Source organism: Lolium rigidum, chromosome 6, assembly GCF_022539505.1.
Source record: "Lolium rigidum isolate FL_2022 chromosome 6, APGP_CSIRO_Lrig_0.1, whole genome shotgun sequence".
In the NCBI taxonomy this organism is placed as follows: Eukaryota; Viridiplantae; Streptophyta; class Magnoliopsida; order Poales; family Poaceae; genus Lolium; species Lolium rigidum.
In genome coordinates this window covers 52,404,293-52,421,496 of record NC_061513.1, presented here as the reverse complement: position 1 = coordinate 52,421,496, position 17,204 = coordinate 52,404,293, and the positions used below count along the sequence as shown (strand labels likewise).

The window sequence follows — 17,204 nt, the reverse complement described above, 5'->3', positions numbered from 1 at the left end:
ACGAGCAAGAACCCTAAACCACCCTAGATCCCGCTGCTTGGATCAGGCACGCCACTCCCTTCTCACCGACATAAAGCCACACTACGACATATAGCCAAGACACCTAAATCTACTATGTACACGCCGAGTACTCCATCCTTCTCTCCTCCGGGAAGCAGCGTCGCCGGATTTGAGCCAGAGAAGCACTCGGGAGAGGCGGTCAAGTCTCAAGTCTACATTAGCAAGGAGAGAGGAAGGGTAAGGAAGAAAAAGAGCATCTCCAATTGCGTCCCGCGAAGCGAATTGGGGTGCGCCGCACATTTGACCACCCCTATCCGTGCGCCCAAAGGCCAATTTAGTCTAGCGCAGCCCAATATTTTTGGCGCCCCTACCCGTCCCCGCTACACATCGGGCTTTGCGGGTGCACATATGCAACTAAAATCAACGCGGGTACCCGACCAAAGCTAATGATGTTGCCTCCCTCCTTTCTAGGTCAGAAGAGTTGTGACTTTGCTGAGTGCCAAGAGAGTTTCAAGAAGGAGGTCAAGCGGGCATTTGGTGTTCTCTAATCTCGAATTTCTATTGTTCGGTACCCTGCTCTTACGTGTTCTCTAAGACCAAACGTGAAAGGTGATGCATGCTTGTATGATCATGCACAACATGATCATCGAGAGTGACTGGAGGACTCGAGTCATGCATGTTGGTCCCTATAAGTGTGAGGGCTCTCTTGCGGACGTTGATCAACATGTGCCTGCATATTTTACTGATTTCATTGCCATGCATGCAGAAAATTCATGACTCAAATATTCATGCTCAACTGCAAAATGATCTTGTAGAGCATCGGCAGAAGCTCAAAAGAGAGTCATCAATTGTGTCGGAGCCTCGATCTAGTTTTTTTCCAATTGATCTAGTTGAACTTCTTTTTGTTTCGTTTATTGTTTGTTCTATTTCCATTAGAAACAATATTGTAAAACATATTTGCTCGTGCTTTCTGTGTTTGAATTGGTTGTGTCTTCAAATAATTTAATTTGCAAAAAAAAGTTAGATCTTTTTTGAAAAACGCAACTGAAAATAGACCAGTCCAAAAACAGCACCGCACGGCAACGGTCCACAAAACAGTTAATCCTACGCTTTTACCGTCCCTAATAAGCTCCGATGTCATGCTTGTGTAGCGGAAGACACAACGAGTGCGAATATTCTGCAACTAGTTGTGAATGGACCCTATTTTTTTTTGTAACACTTTTAAGTTTCTGAAAAATGTAAACTAAAATTGTAGACTTTGCTTATGCTATATGTTGTGAACCTGGAAACATAGATACAGAAGATACAACATAACGTAAGTTCATAATTTTAGTTTGCATTCTTTGAAAACTTAGAAGTGTTTAAAAAAAAGATTACACTCGTAACTAATTGCGAATTGGAGTTCCTAAAAAAAAGAAAAAAAAAGACGCGACACTGAACTGCAGTAGAATTCCGGCTGTGCTATCTTAAAAAAAAAAAAAAATTCCGGCTGTGCCGGAACCGCGAATCGTGACGACCGGACTAGTCGTCGTGGAACAACGCGGGAAAGGGCCCAGACCGGACGGGCCGAGCACGGCGAGCGTATCCGGTGGAGCACGTACCAAAAGCTCGAAAACCACGTCAGTACGACGACGTGGAGTCCCTCCATTGGCTGCCGCCGGAGCTCAACCGAGCTTCATTTGCTACGAGATTCATTATACGCGGGGCCGGCGCCCAGGTAGGGACGTCCCACCTCCAAAGCCGGCGACGTTGACTTTGACGGGTCGTCGCCGGCGTCCCGTCCGTCCGGTGGTTGCGACTCGATCGGAAGGCGAAGGCCGCGCCGCTCCAGTCCACACCTCCACTGACCCCCGCAAATACCCCCCGGTCTACCCCAAATCACCGGAATGCCACCCCGGTGCCCGCGCCGGACCCCGACGTCGTTGGTCGGGCACCAAGGGCATTACCGTGAATAAGCTCCATATCCGGGGGCCACTACAGCGTGTCGCGCGCTACAAATATTCCCTTGGCACCGCAAAGGCAGCAGCAGCAGCACGGCTGGGAGCCACCACCACCACCACTTCGTCTCCGGCGATGGGGAGCTGCCGCCGAAGCGGCGGGCGCCTGGAGCTACGGCTCCGGCTCGTGCACCGCCTTCTTGCTCTTGCGTCGTTGCTCCTGCTCGCGTCCGGGGAGGTCATCTTCGAGGAGCGATTCGAAGGTACCACTAGTCTGACTCTGAGTCTGACCACCTGCTGCTAGCCGATTACCTACTACCAGTTTAGGAGATGCTTGCATGCTCCCTGTTGTGCTCCTACCTGGTACCTGCTGCTATTTCTGCTCTGCTGCTTGAATTGAACTGGCAGGGAGCTACTGGGCTGGATTCCCTGCTCCCAATTTCCATTTTCGGTGGGTGACCGAATTGTTTCTGTGTCGCCCCCCTAAATTGACCACTATTTTGTTCGCGTCCTTGGAAATTGCTGCTTATCCTGTTTATGGTTTGTTTTAATTCACAATGGATATTACTTCTCTGGAAGGAGCTAATCAAGTTTAGTTAGCTCTTGAGAGCTTGGAGTTGACTGATGTAGATAAGGTCTCCTGGTGAAATAGATAGTGCCTTGGGCGTGATATGATGGCACTGGGTGAGTGGGTGTGAAGTGGGAAGTAGTGCTGTTTAAGTTGAAGTAGTATCTGACTGTCTGTGTTCATGGAGAGCATGAGAGTGGTCGAGTGGCCACTGAGCTGCCGAGAGGATGGTTTGCTTGACTTAGCCCATATATGAGTTTACACAAGGCTGAATGAGTTACTGCCAATTTCTAGCTGTCTTGACTGCCCAGCGTTTTGCAGCGTCATATAGTTGTATGTTTTAAATGTTTCAGATGGTTGGCAGACACGTTGGGTGGAATCCGATTGGAAACGGAGCGAAGGGAAAGCCGGCAAATTCAAGCACACTGCAGGAAAATATTCAGGAGATCCTGATGACAAAGGTTTTCATTCTCATCCCACAATGGTTCTTTTCTAATTGATGCTGCAAGTCAAATAACCTCTTGCTTGTGCTAGCTTAATTCTGGACACTCTCTGATCCTTGTGTTTTCTTTGCGTGCTTCTAGGAATTCAAACAACACTGGATGCTAGGCATTTTGCTATCTCAGCCAAGATCCCCGAGTTCAGTAACAAGGGCCGAACATTGGTGCTCCAGTACTCTATAAAGTTTGAGCAGGACATTGAGTGTGGCGGCGGCTATATTAAGCTAATGTCTGGCTATGTAAACCAGAAGAAATATAGTGGAGACACTCCGTACAGGTATGTTGTTACAAATTACCCACCATTGCCCGGTGGGTCCATAAAATTATAGTGGAGACACTCCGTACTCCTGTCCTATGGATTTTCCTATTCTTACAAAGATCCACTGTTGCTGTTAGTAAGAGACTCCATCCCTGTTTTAACCATGTTCTCATGTAATTTGTTCTAAACTATATGTTCATCTAAATGTCATGGCTTGTGAATGGGCCATCCATGATAAATGTGTAGTCAATAAAATTAAACTGCTTACCTGTTCAGTTTTACTAGTCTACTGCTTAGTAATGCCTGCTAACTTTCTCAAATTCTCTTATGCAGTTTGATGTTTGGGCCAGATATATGTGGGACTCAGACAAAGAAGCTGCATCTTATACTCTCTTACCAGGGGCAGAACTATCCTGTCAAGAAAGATCTACAATGTGAAACTGACAGGTTGACGCATGTTTACACATTCATTCTTCGGCCAGATGCATCTTATAGTATACTTGTTGATAACCGTGAAAGAGAATCTGGGAGCATGTATACTGATTGGGACATCTTACCTCCTCGTAAAATTAAGGAAGTTAATGCCAAAAAGGTAGCTCGCTCCTTGAAATACTGTATTATGACTTGAAACATTACATTCTGAGAATCATCTAACATATATGCCTTCTTTGCAGCCTAAGGATTGGGATGACAGAGAGTACATTGAGGATCCTGATCAAGTTAAACCAGAGGTTTGTGTGCCCATACATCTTTTCGTAAATCAATTTTTTTAATAGTGTAGTTGTTTTACAACTTTCTAAAGAAGAATTGCTTTGTAAATACTCATCCACCTTGACCAGGGCTATGATTCTATTCCGAGAGAGATTCCTGACCCAAAGGACAAAAAGGTATGCAACCTTAATCATCCTTAAGGCATCAAACTTCTAGATACATCCAGATTTAGAAAAATCTGAGACATTTATTTATGGACGGAGGGAGTACTACTATACCATGCTGTAATGGGCATGCCCTATTTCATAATTCATCATTCAGTGCTAACATATTTATTAGCATTAAAACTAACCAATTTAACCAACATGTCGGGCTTACCTATTTGGACTTGCAGCAACACTGTTACTTCTGAACCATTCTAGTTATTAGCTCACATAGAACTCTAACAGCAGTGCATGTCCTAGCACATCAAACATACTTTCTTTCAATAACCCTCTCTTTATAACTGAACACACAACTGACGCATATTGTATTCTTAATCAGCCTGACACATGGGACGATGATGATGATGGCATTTGGAAGCCTAGAAGGATACCAAATCCAGCATACAAAGGACAATGGAAGCGCAAGGTTTGTTGCGTTGTTTGCCCATGACTCGTTCATGCTACTTTATTTCTTTGGTTGACTCCATGTTCTCACATTTCTCTACCCACAGAAAATTAAGAACCCTAACTACAAGGGTAAATGGAAGATCCCATGGATTGATAATCCAGGTAAGGAGATGAGGAAAACTGATGTTACACTCAGCACCTGATTTTGAAGTGGACCTGTTGTCAACGTTTGAAACAGTCTTAAGCGATGAACTGTTCCACTTTTGCAGAGTTTGAAGATGATCCAGATTTATACGTACTGAAACCTTTGAAGTATATTGGAATTGAAGTTTGGCAGGTACCATATCTCATATATAATGGTCTTTTTGAGATGCATGTCATAGGTTTTTCCAAATGAAGTAAATGCAATGTTGACTTATGGCTTTCGTGTATGCAGGTAAAAGCTGGTTCGGTTTTTGACAACATTCTCATTTGTGATGACCCGGAGTATGCAAAAAGAGCTGCTGAAGAAACGTGGGGTGCAAATAAGGAGGTAACAGCACATATTTACAAAATTGACCCATCATGTTGATATCCTGAAAGCACAACCTTACATTTCCTTATGTTATAGGCTGAAAAGGAGGCTTTTGAAGAAGCTGAAAAGGAGAGAAAAGCTAGAGAAGATAAGGTTAAAACCTTAAGTTAGCAATTGTTACTGTCCATTTTTTGATGTCCTTGAGGCAGAACTGCAGAAGAATAACAGCCGTTGTTCAATAAGCTAAACATAAGTGCTTGCGTACAGGAAGCTCAACAGGCAAGGGAGGAAGGAGAGCGACGGAGGAGAGAGAGGGGTGATCGCCACCGTGGCAGGGACCATTACAAGGACAGATACAAAAGAGTAAGCTCACATACTGTTCACTTTCTTCCTGATTTGAAGTATGAACTACTGACTACTGAATATCAAGCATGGTGAAAATCTCTTAGAAGTCTTTTGCGCTGATTCCTCTAGTACACTTACTGACTTATGGAACGTATCAGCATATTACTGAACCCAAGATCTTAAGACATGACTACCAGTACCAGAGCCCTTATCCCCTTACTACTATGCATAATTGATTATGTTCCGATACTGATGTTCTTGGAAGGCCGTGGTGTGTTGAGTTGTGTTGTAGTGCCATGAGTATGATACACTGTAACTGTGTAAGAATACAAACACCGTTGAATGAGTGATTTATTAACATCATTTTGTTCTTTCTTTGTGTTTCAGCGCAACAGGGATCACTGGGATGACTACCATGTAAGTTGAAGCACCTTCATTCTTGCATTCTAGTATGTACAGCTTGTGCATCCACTTAATAACGATAAGGTGCTTACATAATATGTTGGTTTCATGTACAGGATGAGCTTTGAAAGCTCCCCAAAACCTTCAGTTCTTCAAATAAGAAGCTCTGATTTGACATGCACATTGTGTTAGAATTATTACCGATATGTGATCGCCAAACCTGAACAACCTGAAGTGTTTCTTGTCATCTGTGGAGGAAACTGATTTGATTGAATTGGCACGACCATGCCACGAAGATCATTTACTATGTGACAGCAGGACAGAGAATTCCACATATCAACAGAAACTTGGCTTTGGACCTGAATTGTAGCATTTGTGCGTGTAATGTACATTGTTTCTGTCTGAGTTGCTACCATATGTAAACCCAAGACACTACCTTTGCTAATACAAATAAAGAAGAGTCATATTTACTGCAACACAAGTATCTGCTGTTGCTGAAGAATTCCTACCTGGTGTCCCTACCATTTTTCCGCTTCTATCATAAGTAAAAGCAAAAGAAAACATGTATCAGGAAGAAGCATATACAAGTTGCCATGTACTACCTAATAGCACCCTAGTTGTTTAAACAGAGTGATGCGAGGGGGTAAGGTAACACGACAATGGCCGGCAAAACTTGACTGGTGTGTGTATACCAGTTTTCCATTAAACGTTTATTATCATGCATATGAAAAGCAACACCTTGGTTTATAATCTGAATCTACAGTTCCACACATTAGCAATCTTTTTTTTCTTGGTTGTGGTTGCTCATCAAGCATGCCGCCCAATGCATACACCAATCTTATATGCACATCGCTAGACAATTTTGACAATGGTTGGAAGTTCTTTGATTGGTATACCAGAATAGCGTCAGAATTGTCTACACACATGATTCACTGGGGTAAGGTGACAAGGCAATGGCTGGCAGAACAAAACTGGGGCATGCCTGTATTAGCAACAAATCACTATCTGCTCTTCAAGAAAATAGAATGAGCATGTCAGTTCTTCACCCAATCTATGTCATGCATATGAAAAGTAATAGCTTGGTTTATAGTTTGAGTGTACACTCTTTTAATATGCTTCCCATTCCTTTACATTCTATCCTTCGTGAATGAATTGCTTCACGGTCAAAATTAACATACATCTGATAAAGAAAACACCTTCACATGTGAGATGGCCAAATAAACCCATAACACCTGAGTTTTAAAACTGAATTTATAACACTGTGTCAACATGATACAATTTTCCAAACCGAAACAAGACCTATCTATCAACCATTTCTGTGACCAGCTCATCCACACTACAGGTCATACAAGATCTGCAACTGCTTCTCTGGGAATCATGTCCATTTGCAGAGCTCTGGAGTTTCTGGAGGCAACCATGTCATTAAGGGGGTAAGGTAACACTGGCAATGGCTGGCAAAACAGGGAACAACCCAGTACTAATTGTATTACTCTTAAAACCAAGTAGAATGTGTACACCAGTTTTCCATGCAAGGTTTAAGATGCATATGAAAAGCAACACCTTGATTTATAAACTGAATCTACAGTTCCGCACATTAGCATGAAGACAGTCTGATATATCCACAACACTGAATAAATTCAGCTGCTTTTTTTTCATATGCTTCCCATTCCTTTACATGCTATCCTTGACAAATGAATTGCTTCACGGTCGAAATTAATTAACATACATCTGCAAGTCAAGATCAAAAAAACACATTGACATCTGAGATGACCAACGAAACCCATAACACCAGAATAGCATCAGACTTGTCTAAACACAGTAATTCAATGGGGTAAGCTGACAGGCAATAACTGGCACAACAAAACTGGTGTACACCTGTATTAGTAACAAATTACTATCTGCTCTTCAAGACAAATAGAATGAGCATGCCAGTTCCTCATCCAAGCTATACCATGCATATGAAAAGTGATGTCTTGGTTTACAGTTTGAGTGTACACACTAGCATAGAAACAATCTGATATGCACAACACTGAACAAACTCAGCTGTTTTTTTTTTCATATGCTTCCCATTTCTTTACATGGTATACTATCCTTCACAAATGAATTGCTTCCCAGTCGAAATAAACATACATCTGCAGGTGCAGATAAAATAGCACCTTCATATCTGAGATGACCAAAGGAACCCATAACAGCAGATTGGGAGTATAGCACTGTGTGAACATGATACAATTTCCAAAACTGAAACAAGACCTATCTAACATCCATTTCAGGCAGGTCATACAAAGTCTGCAACTCCTCTTCCTGGCAGCCCATCCATCCTACCACCATTTCTGGAGGCAACCACGCCGACAGACGGCAGCGAGGGATCCATAACCGGCTCGATCTCGATAAACCTCAGCTCCATAGACCCTGTTCGCTTCAAGCTAAAGACAAACACAAGCACGATCCAGCCGAGCATTGTGATCGCCCAGTAGTTATTCATCCCATGAATCAGACCCCAGGCAATCGAGTAGCCAACGATGATCCCTGACAGGTGGCCAATGAAGCTGGCCTGCGGAACCATGATGGAGGTGAATATCAGCGACTCGAACGGTGCGAAGCTGATCGGCAGCGAGAGGACCCCGAACAGGTTGAGCTTCGACGACGGCTGCTTCGCAGCCAGGATTGTCATCCACCCGAAGACGACGCACGAGTACCCGACGGCGGTGACCCTCCTGAAATACTCCACCTTGAACCTCTGAATCATGACGTGGTATATCCCGAGAACGAGCAGACCGGATAGCACCACCAGCACGACCGTGTAATGCAGGTAGTACTGGACGCCCAGGCCGGCATGGCCCAGCTGCTCGACGGCGCCGAGGCTCCAGAGCGCGCTCATGTTGAAGACCAAGTGGATGACGCTGACGTGGGAGAAGGCGGAGGTGATGATCCTCCAGTACTGCCCTCCCTCCATGACGGCCTCGTAGCTGAGGCCGACATCCGAGTACCCAATGCCCCGCTTCTGGATAAGGTACCAGATCAAGGAGCAGATGGCTATGACGCTGCTGCTCGCCGGCTTCTCCAGTACCTCGTAGATTAGAGGCTTGCCCATGCCTCTGGAACAAGATTCACGGGATTGTAGCCCTCTGTTGACCAAGATCAAGAACTGGTGGATCAGGGGGGAAGATCTAAGAGCGCTCAGGCAGCGGATTGAGTACCCACTGACCACTACACGAATAGAGGCTGGCTTGATGGACTAATCACTGGCGGAAATCTAGGGGTTCGTGGTCCGGATTGAAGGAATCGAAGTGTTTCGCGACGGATTTGGGGCTCTCGCCTTGGGGATTTCGGAGGGGATTCGAGCGGCTTCTCGGCCGCGAGCGTCCAATGCCCTAGAATGTTCTAATCGGGGGATTTTTTTACTAACTCTTATTTAGTGCCCGGTCAAGTTGGGGATTTTTTTTTATCACAAAATCATAACTCTAATATTTTTTATCACAAAACACCAACATTTGAGATAAATCTTTCATAGAATACATAATTACTGTTTGATAGCCCATTAGTGAATTCAGGCACACCGCCAATTTAAGAGTGACAACATGAGGAAGACAATTAGACTTTATTTTGTAGTATTTGCCGTTAGACGCTAAATACGAAGATGTGTGTCAATACTAGTGGTTAAATCTTATGTCCATGGTAGTTATATTGGTACATATTATCAAAATCTTATGCTGGCAAGTTTGTTTTGGTACGGAATATATTACCCAAATCTTGTGTTCTTGTGTTATAATTTCAATGAATATTTATCATCTAGTAATTCATTTGTGTGTAGCAAATCTAGCAAGTGCGGATCATATTCTCATGTCCACCGAGTGTCTACAAAATTTTACACCAAAATTTATTTGTTTCTAGCAAATATGCTCGCATACTATAAATTGGTGTCACGATGGAGGGTCATGCCGGGGACTAATTACTTGTGAAGCCAACTAATAAAAAGTAATGTGTTATGTGAAATAATTACCCCAAGTATTGGTATTTTGTGATAAAAATTTCTATGATTGTGGTTTTATGATAAAAAAAAGTCCTCAACTTCTGGTGTCAAGTGACAAAATCGCACCGCGTCTGTTGGGGGGGGGACATTTTGATGTAAACTGTACACTGGTTTTTTTCAATAAAAATATTTTAATGCAATGGTGTATCTTTTGTTTTTCTAACAAGGACTTTCTCTAAATTTGAAAAAAAAGGGCTACTCTAATTGATCCATGGGTCATGACTATAATGAAGAGTAGTGTCATCTTAACAAGTTATTCAACATTCGGTTTGTACTTGCTAAATTGTGTTGTGTGCTTATTTATTATTGAAAACTATCCATAAAAGTAGAAAATACTAGCCAAACAAACACCAATGTAGGTATGCGAGCATTTTGGTTGATCAAGCTTGGTGACGTGGCTGACAGGAGAGAGAAATAAGCTGACATGCCAGTGTGCCACGTGGTGAAAACCGAAGTCAAAAGTAGTCAAGACAGAGATACGGCTTCGTAAATTCAGCAGCACTAGTTTAAACCGGACTGAATCTACTGTATGATTTAGTTCAGACTTGAGAGAATTATTAAACCCTCTCTCCAAGAAAGGAAATTAAACCCTCGAGAATTATTTTCCCCATTTCCCCCTTTTCGATCCTAGCTTGCTTGTGCGGCTTGTACGCCGAGTCGGCCATTGGTCGTCGTGGTGGGTTGGCATCAGGTCGCCGGAAGTGTAAGCCGATGCAGCAAATGGAGGGCTACTGCATGCTCTACGCCGACTACTTCGCCGCCGATCTATTGCACGGTGACTATTTTTAGGCGTCGTTTCAGGATGAGCCGACATCGTGGGCTGTGTTCATCGGTATGCGTCAGGAGATTCGAGACTCCACAATGTATCAACAGCTGCAGGATGATCTGGTGGAGCACATATGAACGCTTCGAGGCAACACCAACTAGTTTCCATTTGTTTTGTTGTTTTGTTGAACTGTAACGTTTATTTGTAAAAATAAGCCAAATGTTGGCAAAACTGGTCAAATTCGCCAAATTATACTGGAAATTTGGCATCCAGGAACGTTTTTCTCTAAAAAAAGGCCGAACCCCGGTGTCTACCGGGGAGACAGCTAGAACTTCGACATCTCCCAGGCCAAAGCTGGAGATGCTCTAAATGCCTAGAAAATCTGAATCTGAGTATGAATAATCTGTTGAGTAAGCTGTAAAATGTGAGCCCGTTTGAATAGGTAGCAGGTTGAGCATTTTGGTTGATCAAGCTTGGTGACGTGGCTGACAGGAGAGAGAATAAGCTGACATGCCAGTGTGCCACGTTGGTGAAGACCGAAGTCAAAACTAGTCAACATAGAGAACGGGTTCGTAAATTGAGCAGTACTAGTTTAAACATGACTGAAATAGTATATGATTTAGTTCAGACTTGAGAGAATTATAAACCCTCTCTCCAAGAAAGGAAATTAAACCCCCGAGAATTCTTTTTCCCATTTCCCCCTTTTCTTTTTCCATTTCCCCAGGAAAGGAACCGAGGAGAGGGGACCTCGCCATGGCGGACGACACGCAGGAGCCGTTGCTGCCGGCCGCCGCCGAGTCGCCTCCAACCGCCGGCGACCACGTCCGCAGCAGCAGCCTCGGGGAGCGCTTCCTCTCCTGGTTCCGGCGGTCCAGTCGCGAGAAGAAGCCCCCGCCGTCGCCCCCGAGCTTCACGGCCGCCACCGCGCCCCCTCCAAGCCCCAATGCCCTTGCCGCCGCCGCTGCCGGACTCGCCGAAGAGGCGGCACGCGGTCCAGCGCTCGTCGACGAGGCCAAGAGCTTCGCGGAGGCTGCCCGGGTCTTCGCGGAGGCCGAGGAACCCCGCGCACCCCGCCTCGCCGAGGACCTCATGGAGAGGGCGTCGGCGCTCGCCGTCGCGGCGGACCTGCTCCTTCAGGAATGGATTTCCACGCCGACGTCGGCGACGAAGCTGGCGGTCAAGGCGCTGAGGCTGTCCATGGACTCGCAAGTGCTGGTACCTGGGTTCGCGCTGTTCGCTGCTCCACCTCCAGACGATGGATGGACCGAGCTGCGATCTCTGCTCCGCCGTGCTCGTCAGTTCAGTACTGATGCCGCAGGTACACTACTTTCTCGGAGGGAATACAGATATTGCATTACTCTGAGCGGATTGCATCATCAGGATATATATATCTCCATCCCAGTTTAGATTACAGCATTAGCAAAGTAGCTACAACCATGAAAATTCTGGTATAATAATGACTTGGGAATACAGATATTGCATTACTCTGAGCGGATTGCATCATCAGGATATATATATCTCGATCCCAGTTTAGATTACAGCATAAGCAACTACATTAAGAGTAGCTACAACCATGAAAATTCTGGTATAATAAATTAATGATGAGCTTAGTTCGGCCATAGGAAAGCAAACAGTAGACAGGTCCATGCTTGTATCATCCATGCCCTGTTTTAGCATCAATGAATCTGTCTCAGTACTGATATGCAACCACACTTTTGCATTTCGAAAACAAATAACCACCATCCTCATGATGCCTTCTGCACACCGGGAAGTACTGCTCCACGTCCATGCCCTTTTTTCCCCCTGAAATTCATGTGGACTGTGATGGAGTTGTCTGCAAGCATCCATAAGAAATGGTACACGTGATTTGGGCATTTTATACTCCATAGCCTCTTCCACTGAAACTCGCTTTCAGTTCCTGTTGTTGCTTTCAGTCCCTTGGTCTAGAACACATGTTACTTCTCATTTCATACTCAACCAATAAGTGATATGCAGATTTAACAGAACCAACCCTTTCGAGTTAAAATGCCAAGCCTGTCTGTCCACATAGTCGATTACACTGGTAGATAGTATGATATGCGCATCGTTCTCCCAGAATACTTGCTACACCAACATATTATTCAAACTTCCATCAAGGGCGTTTATCAAGTCTTATAGGTCTGAGATCTTTCATCTTTTCTGGTTGTTTTACCTTTGGGATTGAGGCCACACTTCTCATGCCCCAATCTGCTGGCCTTTAGATAACCAATAGAGTCAATTGCTCTTTTTACTGCTCATTCTGTAAACTGGCCGTAAGAATTTCATTCATCTCTTCTGTTTCCCTTTGATGCATCTCGTTTATGAATTCCTCTGAGATAACATGCTCACTTGCCTCAGGTACAACTATGGATCAGGCTGCGAAAGACTTTTACCAGGCTGCTGAAGCATTTGCTTCCAGTGATCTTAAATATGAGAAAGTAAGGGATATACCACTGAGCCGGGCTGCAATGCATCTTTCAGCAGTTGCCAACCTGGCCCCACCAGAGGAGGAGAAGCTTGCCCTTATTGCACAACAACTAGAATCTGATGCAAGTGTCTTGGTGCTTGAAGAAAAGAACACAACATTGGTGCAGTCACAAGTCGACCATGTCGAAACGCGCACATGTATGCAATGGCTCTTAGCATATATCTCTGGCCCATCATTGTCTCTACACCGACATGAAGTCAAGCGACAGGTACAGCTATGCAACCTTGTCAAAGCTTACAGTAGCATAAGCTGCATGGACATTAACTTTGTAGAATCTTCTCTTTTCTTGACTAAGTTACACTTGTAGTTTGACTGTGATCTGCTGCAGTATATACCACATACCACATAATATGTAATTTTCCATTTCAGAATCACAGAAAGATGTGTCCCAAGACATCTTAGGCCCATGCTAAATGATGTATCCTGGGAAGTTTTATACATTTCTTCTTGGCAAGTAGTTCATGTACATTGTTTGTGGTTTAGTACGTCTTTCCTACTGAGGCTGATTTAACCAAATTTGTTTTCCCTTTTTCTCATTGGTGGTGTTGGGTCTTTTGATCTGGATAATGTAAGAATTGTTTATGGCAGAACAATCTGGAACATGAGGTACAGTTCTTCATGTGTGCTGTAGTACATAGTGTTGTCAGCAAATCATGAATATTATTTTGAGATTTGCAGGTGAACTTTGTTATGTGTTTGGATGGAATTTCTAGGATTTCAATCCATGTTAGCTTCTGCTCTAGTAGAGCATTTTCTTATGAAACTGCGACTTGAGTATATTTTGGTGATCAGGGGAAGTTTTCTAGCCTAACTGTGCTTATCTAAGTTGACCTAAAATGTGCAGGAAAAATTGGCTGAGAAAAGGCAAGTGATCTTTGGCATATCACTCAGCACCCCAATTGCTCTGCTTACAACCATGAAAGCTGGAAGCGTCTTGCCGCCTGAACACACGGCTTGGGTTGGTGGAGTTAGCGCAACCATTTGGGTTTTGGTCAATGCTGGTTTTATGATGAGTCTCTATGGGAAAACACAGTTTGAGCTTTGCGCTGCCCAGCATTTGAGCCGCCTGGGCATGCTGGGCTTAGCCATTCTGGTTTGCTTTTACATGTACTGGTGGTTCTTTCCTAGCATCGAGGGGCTATTTTGGGTACTTATTGGCGTTGCTGCTTTTCTTCACTGCATGTTGTGGCTCGTGGTATGACATCTCATATTTATCGTATTTGAAATTTCATATGGTTTCATTTCATCTGTTCTAATCTCAGTTATGTAATGTTTGGTTCAAGGTTGTTGCCGTCACGACGATGACAGCACGTTCACTTCACCGGCTGATGAGGACTGCATGTGTTCCAGGTGCACAGCTTGCTCATGCGCTTGCAGACAGGCAGATCTTGAGAGTTCTGTCTGAGGGCCACACGAACTATTGTTGACTTCGTAATTAGTTGTGCACATATCGAGTGGATAGAGTTCTGGCTGAGTTCGGGCTGAGGCCAAGTACAGACTCAAATACTGAGTGACAGGTTTTTTTTGCATAGAGGAAGTAGACAGAATTCTGGCTGAGGCCAATCGCAGTTTCAAAGACTAGGTATAACAGTTTTTGCAGAGAGAGTAGACACAGTTCTGGTGAGGCCAATTGCAGTTTACTCAGTAACATGTTTTGCATAGAGTAGAGAAGATTTCTGGCTGAGGCCAATGGCAGTTTGAAAGACCCAATAACAGGTTTTGCATAGAGAGGCTAGACAGAGTTGTGGTTGAGGCCAAGTGCAGCTTTTGGGGATTTGGTCACCCATTTTGCATGGATATATTGTGTGTTGTGGCTAAGGCCAAGTGACTCATTTGCTTGTTTTGTATAGTTCATGGACTCTGCCACTCAACCTGGGTGTTTCTATCGCGTAGAATTTTGTGGTTGGTCAGTCATTGTTAGTAGCATCGTTGTGCATTTTATCTCATGTGCTCCAAACACAATTATAGTCATTTACTTGTGTAGATGGTGGTTCTATAGTACTAGAAGAATCATGTGCTACTTTGATTTGATCCTGTGATCCACCAAACATATGTACAGCTGACGGAAGCTAAAGATTTTCTTTATCCCGAGTTGGGTCATGGAGCCAATGATGTTATTTGTCAGACTGATTTTCACTATACCGAAGTTTATAGTAGATTCGTTGCATGTGGCGTTTGCTATTGCAACTGAGGCCTGTGTCTTTTCTCTGCTCAAGTATCTTACTACGCCAGTTTTGTGAGACGGTCTGTATATTGTAAGCATGTAGTCATTCTTTTATCAATATCATTCTAGAAAGCTGATGGCCTAAAAATTCGACTGAAATATGGACATATAGATGTCACAACACCTGAATGGAGGCTTCCTGTTATTTTTTATGACAAATTCATTTTACTGCATGGAAACTATATCTTGAGGATTGGGTTGAGGATATACATTTTCCTTATCCAGTCTCCAGTTCTCCTATAAAAGTTAGCCTTTTCCTTTATTTCAGTCAGCAGTCTCTTTTTTCAGTATTCACTTTCTCTTTTGTTCAGTTTCATGGCTCCTTGGTTCAGTCTTCATTCTCTTTTCTCCCTTTCTTCGCTCAGTATTTCTTCAGCCTCTTCATTCCGTTACTTCTTCGTTCTCCTTTTGTTCACTTTTTTCCTTCTCCATTCCTCTCTCGTTCTTCAGCCCCCCTGTATTACTACAGTGTTCCCTTTTCAGTCCATAAGTCTTTCGTAAGTGTACAACTATACAACATTTTGTTGCCGCGCTGCTGATTATCCTGCATTTCCGTCCTGTGTCCCGCTGCTTACCCTGCATTTCCGTCCCCTGTCTCTGGGTCCAGCATCACCCGCGCAGGGGCACTTGCTCTGGTCATCGCCGCAAGCAATAAGCAGTGACGAACTGCTCCCAAAGTGCATTTCGAAGAACCGAGGTTTAGTTAGATAGAAAATTCGAAGAATTGTTTTATTCGTCTGAAGGCCTAGTACATTAGTTGAAGGAATCCTGGATGCCCGCAAGAAAAAAAAAAGCCCGCAAAAAAAAAGAGAAGAAGATGGAGAGCTTCTATACCGTACCTCTTAATTTGCCATGGGCTTCTACTTCTTCATGTCGGTCAGAAATCTAGATTGAATTTGATGCATCGAAGTTATTCAGCAGTTCCACTAAACCTCGCCGTCTTTTCTTTTGAAGGAAACATGATACTCTCCAATAAATGAAACTCGGATAACTTGGATTAATAGGTGCTGCCTCCTCCATCACCTCTACCGTCGTGGGCACTAGCGGCTGCTCCACCTGCACCTCCACCACCGGCATTTGCTCCGCCGGTTCTCAATTGGCCATGGGCGACCCCGGACCTCGTCGACCTAACACAGGTGCCCAGCGACGGCGAGGAGTAGGCTAGGGGTTAGGGTTTAGCAAAGCACCGATACTTTAAACTCCGTCGTGTACGTGTACAATACTTCGCCGCTACTCAGGCGATACATGTATCCCAAGAGTATCGTATTTTTCGATTTAAAAAGAAAGAAAATAAATGCCGATACTCGAGCGACACACATATCTCAGAAGTATTGTCTTTTCCTATTTAATTTAAAAATAAAGAAGAATATGCCAATATGTCGCTGGGACGTTGTCGACACGGTTGAGACACGTGAAGCCCAGCCAAAGCTCGCTACTAAGAGCATCTCTAGTAGAGCCCGAAAAAGTTGAAACCGAAAACAAAGGATTCAGTCTTCCGAAAACGTGAGTTTGTGCGATTTTGGCAGTGACGCAGAACAGAAACCGTAAAGACGAACTGAAAACATGAAATTAGAAATCTCGCGGGAGAATTCATCGATGAACACATATAGACGATAGTTGTTGCTCCGATTGAGCACCAAACTTTACATAATTCGAACAAATAACCTAAATTAACTGCTATCCGGAGTAGCGCGAGCTAATTTTGCCCAAAATTCGGCCCGGCGGCCTCTACGCGCGGAGGAGGACCCCTCGCCTCCGAGCGCGTACCTGGCGAGCTCCCCCGGGGGCGTGAGCCCCCTGTTGGTCCACCGGCGGGCGCTGCGCTTGCGCG

The 17,204-nt window shown here is 44.2% G+C and overlaps 2 protein-coding genes across 2 annotated transcripts; one reads left to right on the top strand and one right to left on the bottom strand.

Annotated features, from left to right (window-relative positions):
* Positions 1–2,058: 2,058 nt before the first annotated feature.
* Positions 2,059–6,323, top strand: LOC124659257 (calreticulin-3-like). The gene is made up of 14 exons (XM_047197178.1): positions 2,059–2,200; positions 2,859–2,966; positions 3,090–3,282; positions 3,598–3,856; positions 3,939–3,995; positions 4,104–4,151; positions 4,519–4,605; positions 4,691–4,748; positions 4,856–4,923; positions 5,023–5,118; positions 5,197–5,253; positions 5,368–5,463; positions 5,833–5,862; positions 5,964–6,323. Exons 1-14 carry the CDS (start codon positions 2,074–2,076, stop codon positions 5,973–5,975), a joined length of 1,296 nt encoding a protein of 431 aa, XP_047053134.1. The 5' UTR covers positions 2,059–2,073; the 3' UTR covers positions 5,976–6,323.
* Positions 6,324–7,867: 1,544 nt separating this feature from the next.
* LOC124666304 (RHOMBOID-like protein 13) lies at positions 7,868–9,221 on the bottom strand. The gene has a single exon (XM_047203649.1). It carries the CDS (start codon positions 8,936–8,938, stop codon positions 8,123–8,125), a length of 816 nt encoding a protein of 271 aa, XP_047059605.1. The 5' UTR covers positions 8,939–9,221; the 3' UTR covers positions 7,868–8,122.
* Positions 9,222–17,204: the final 7,983 nt, after the last annotated feature.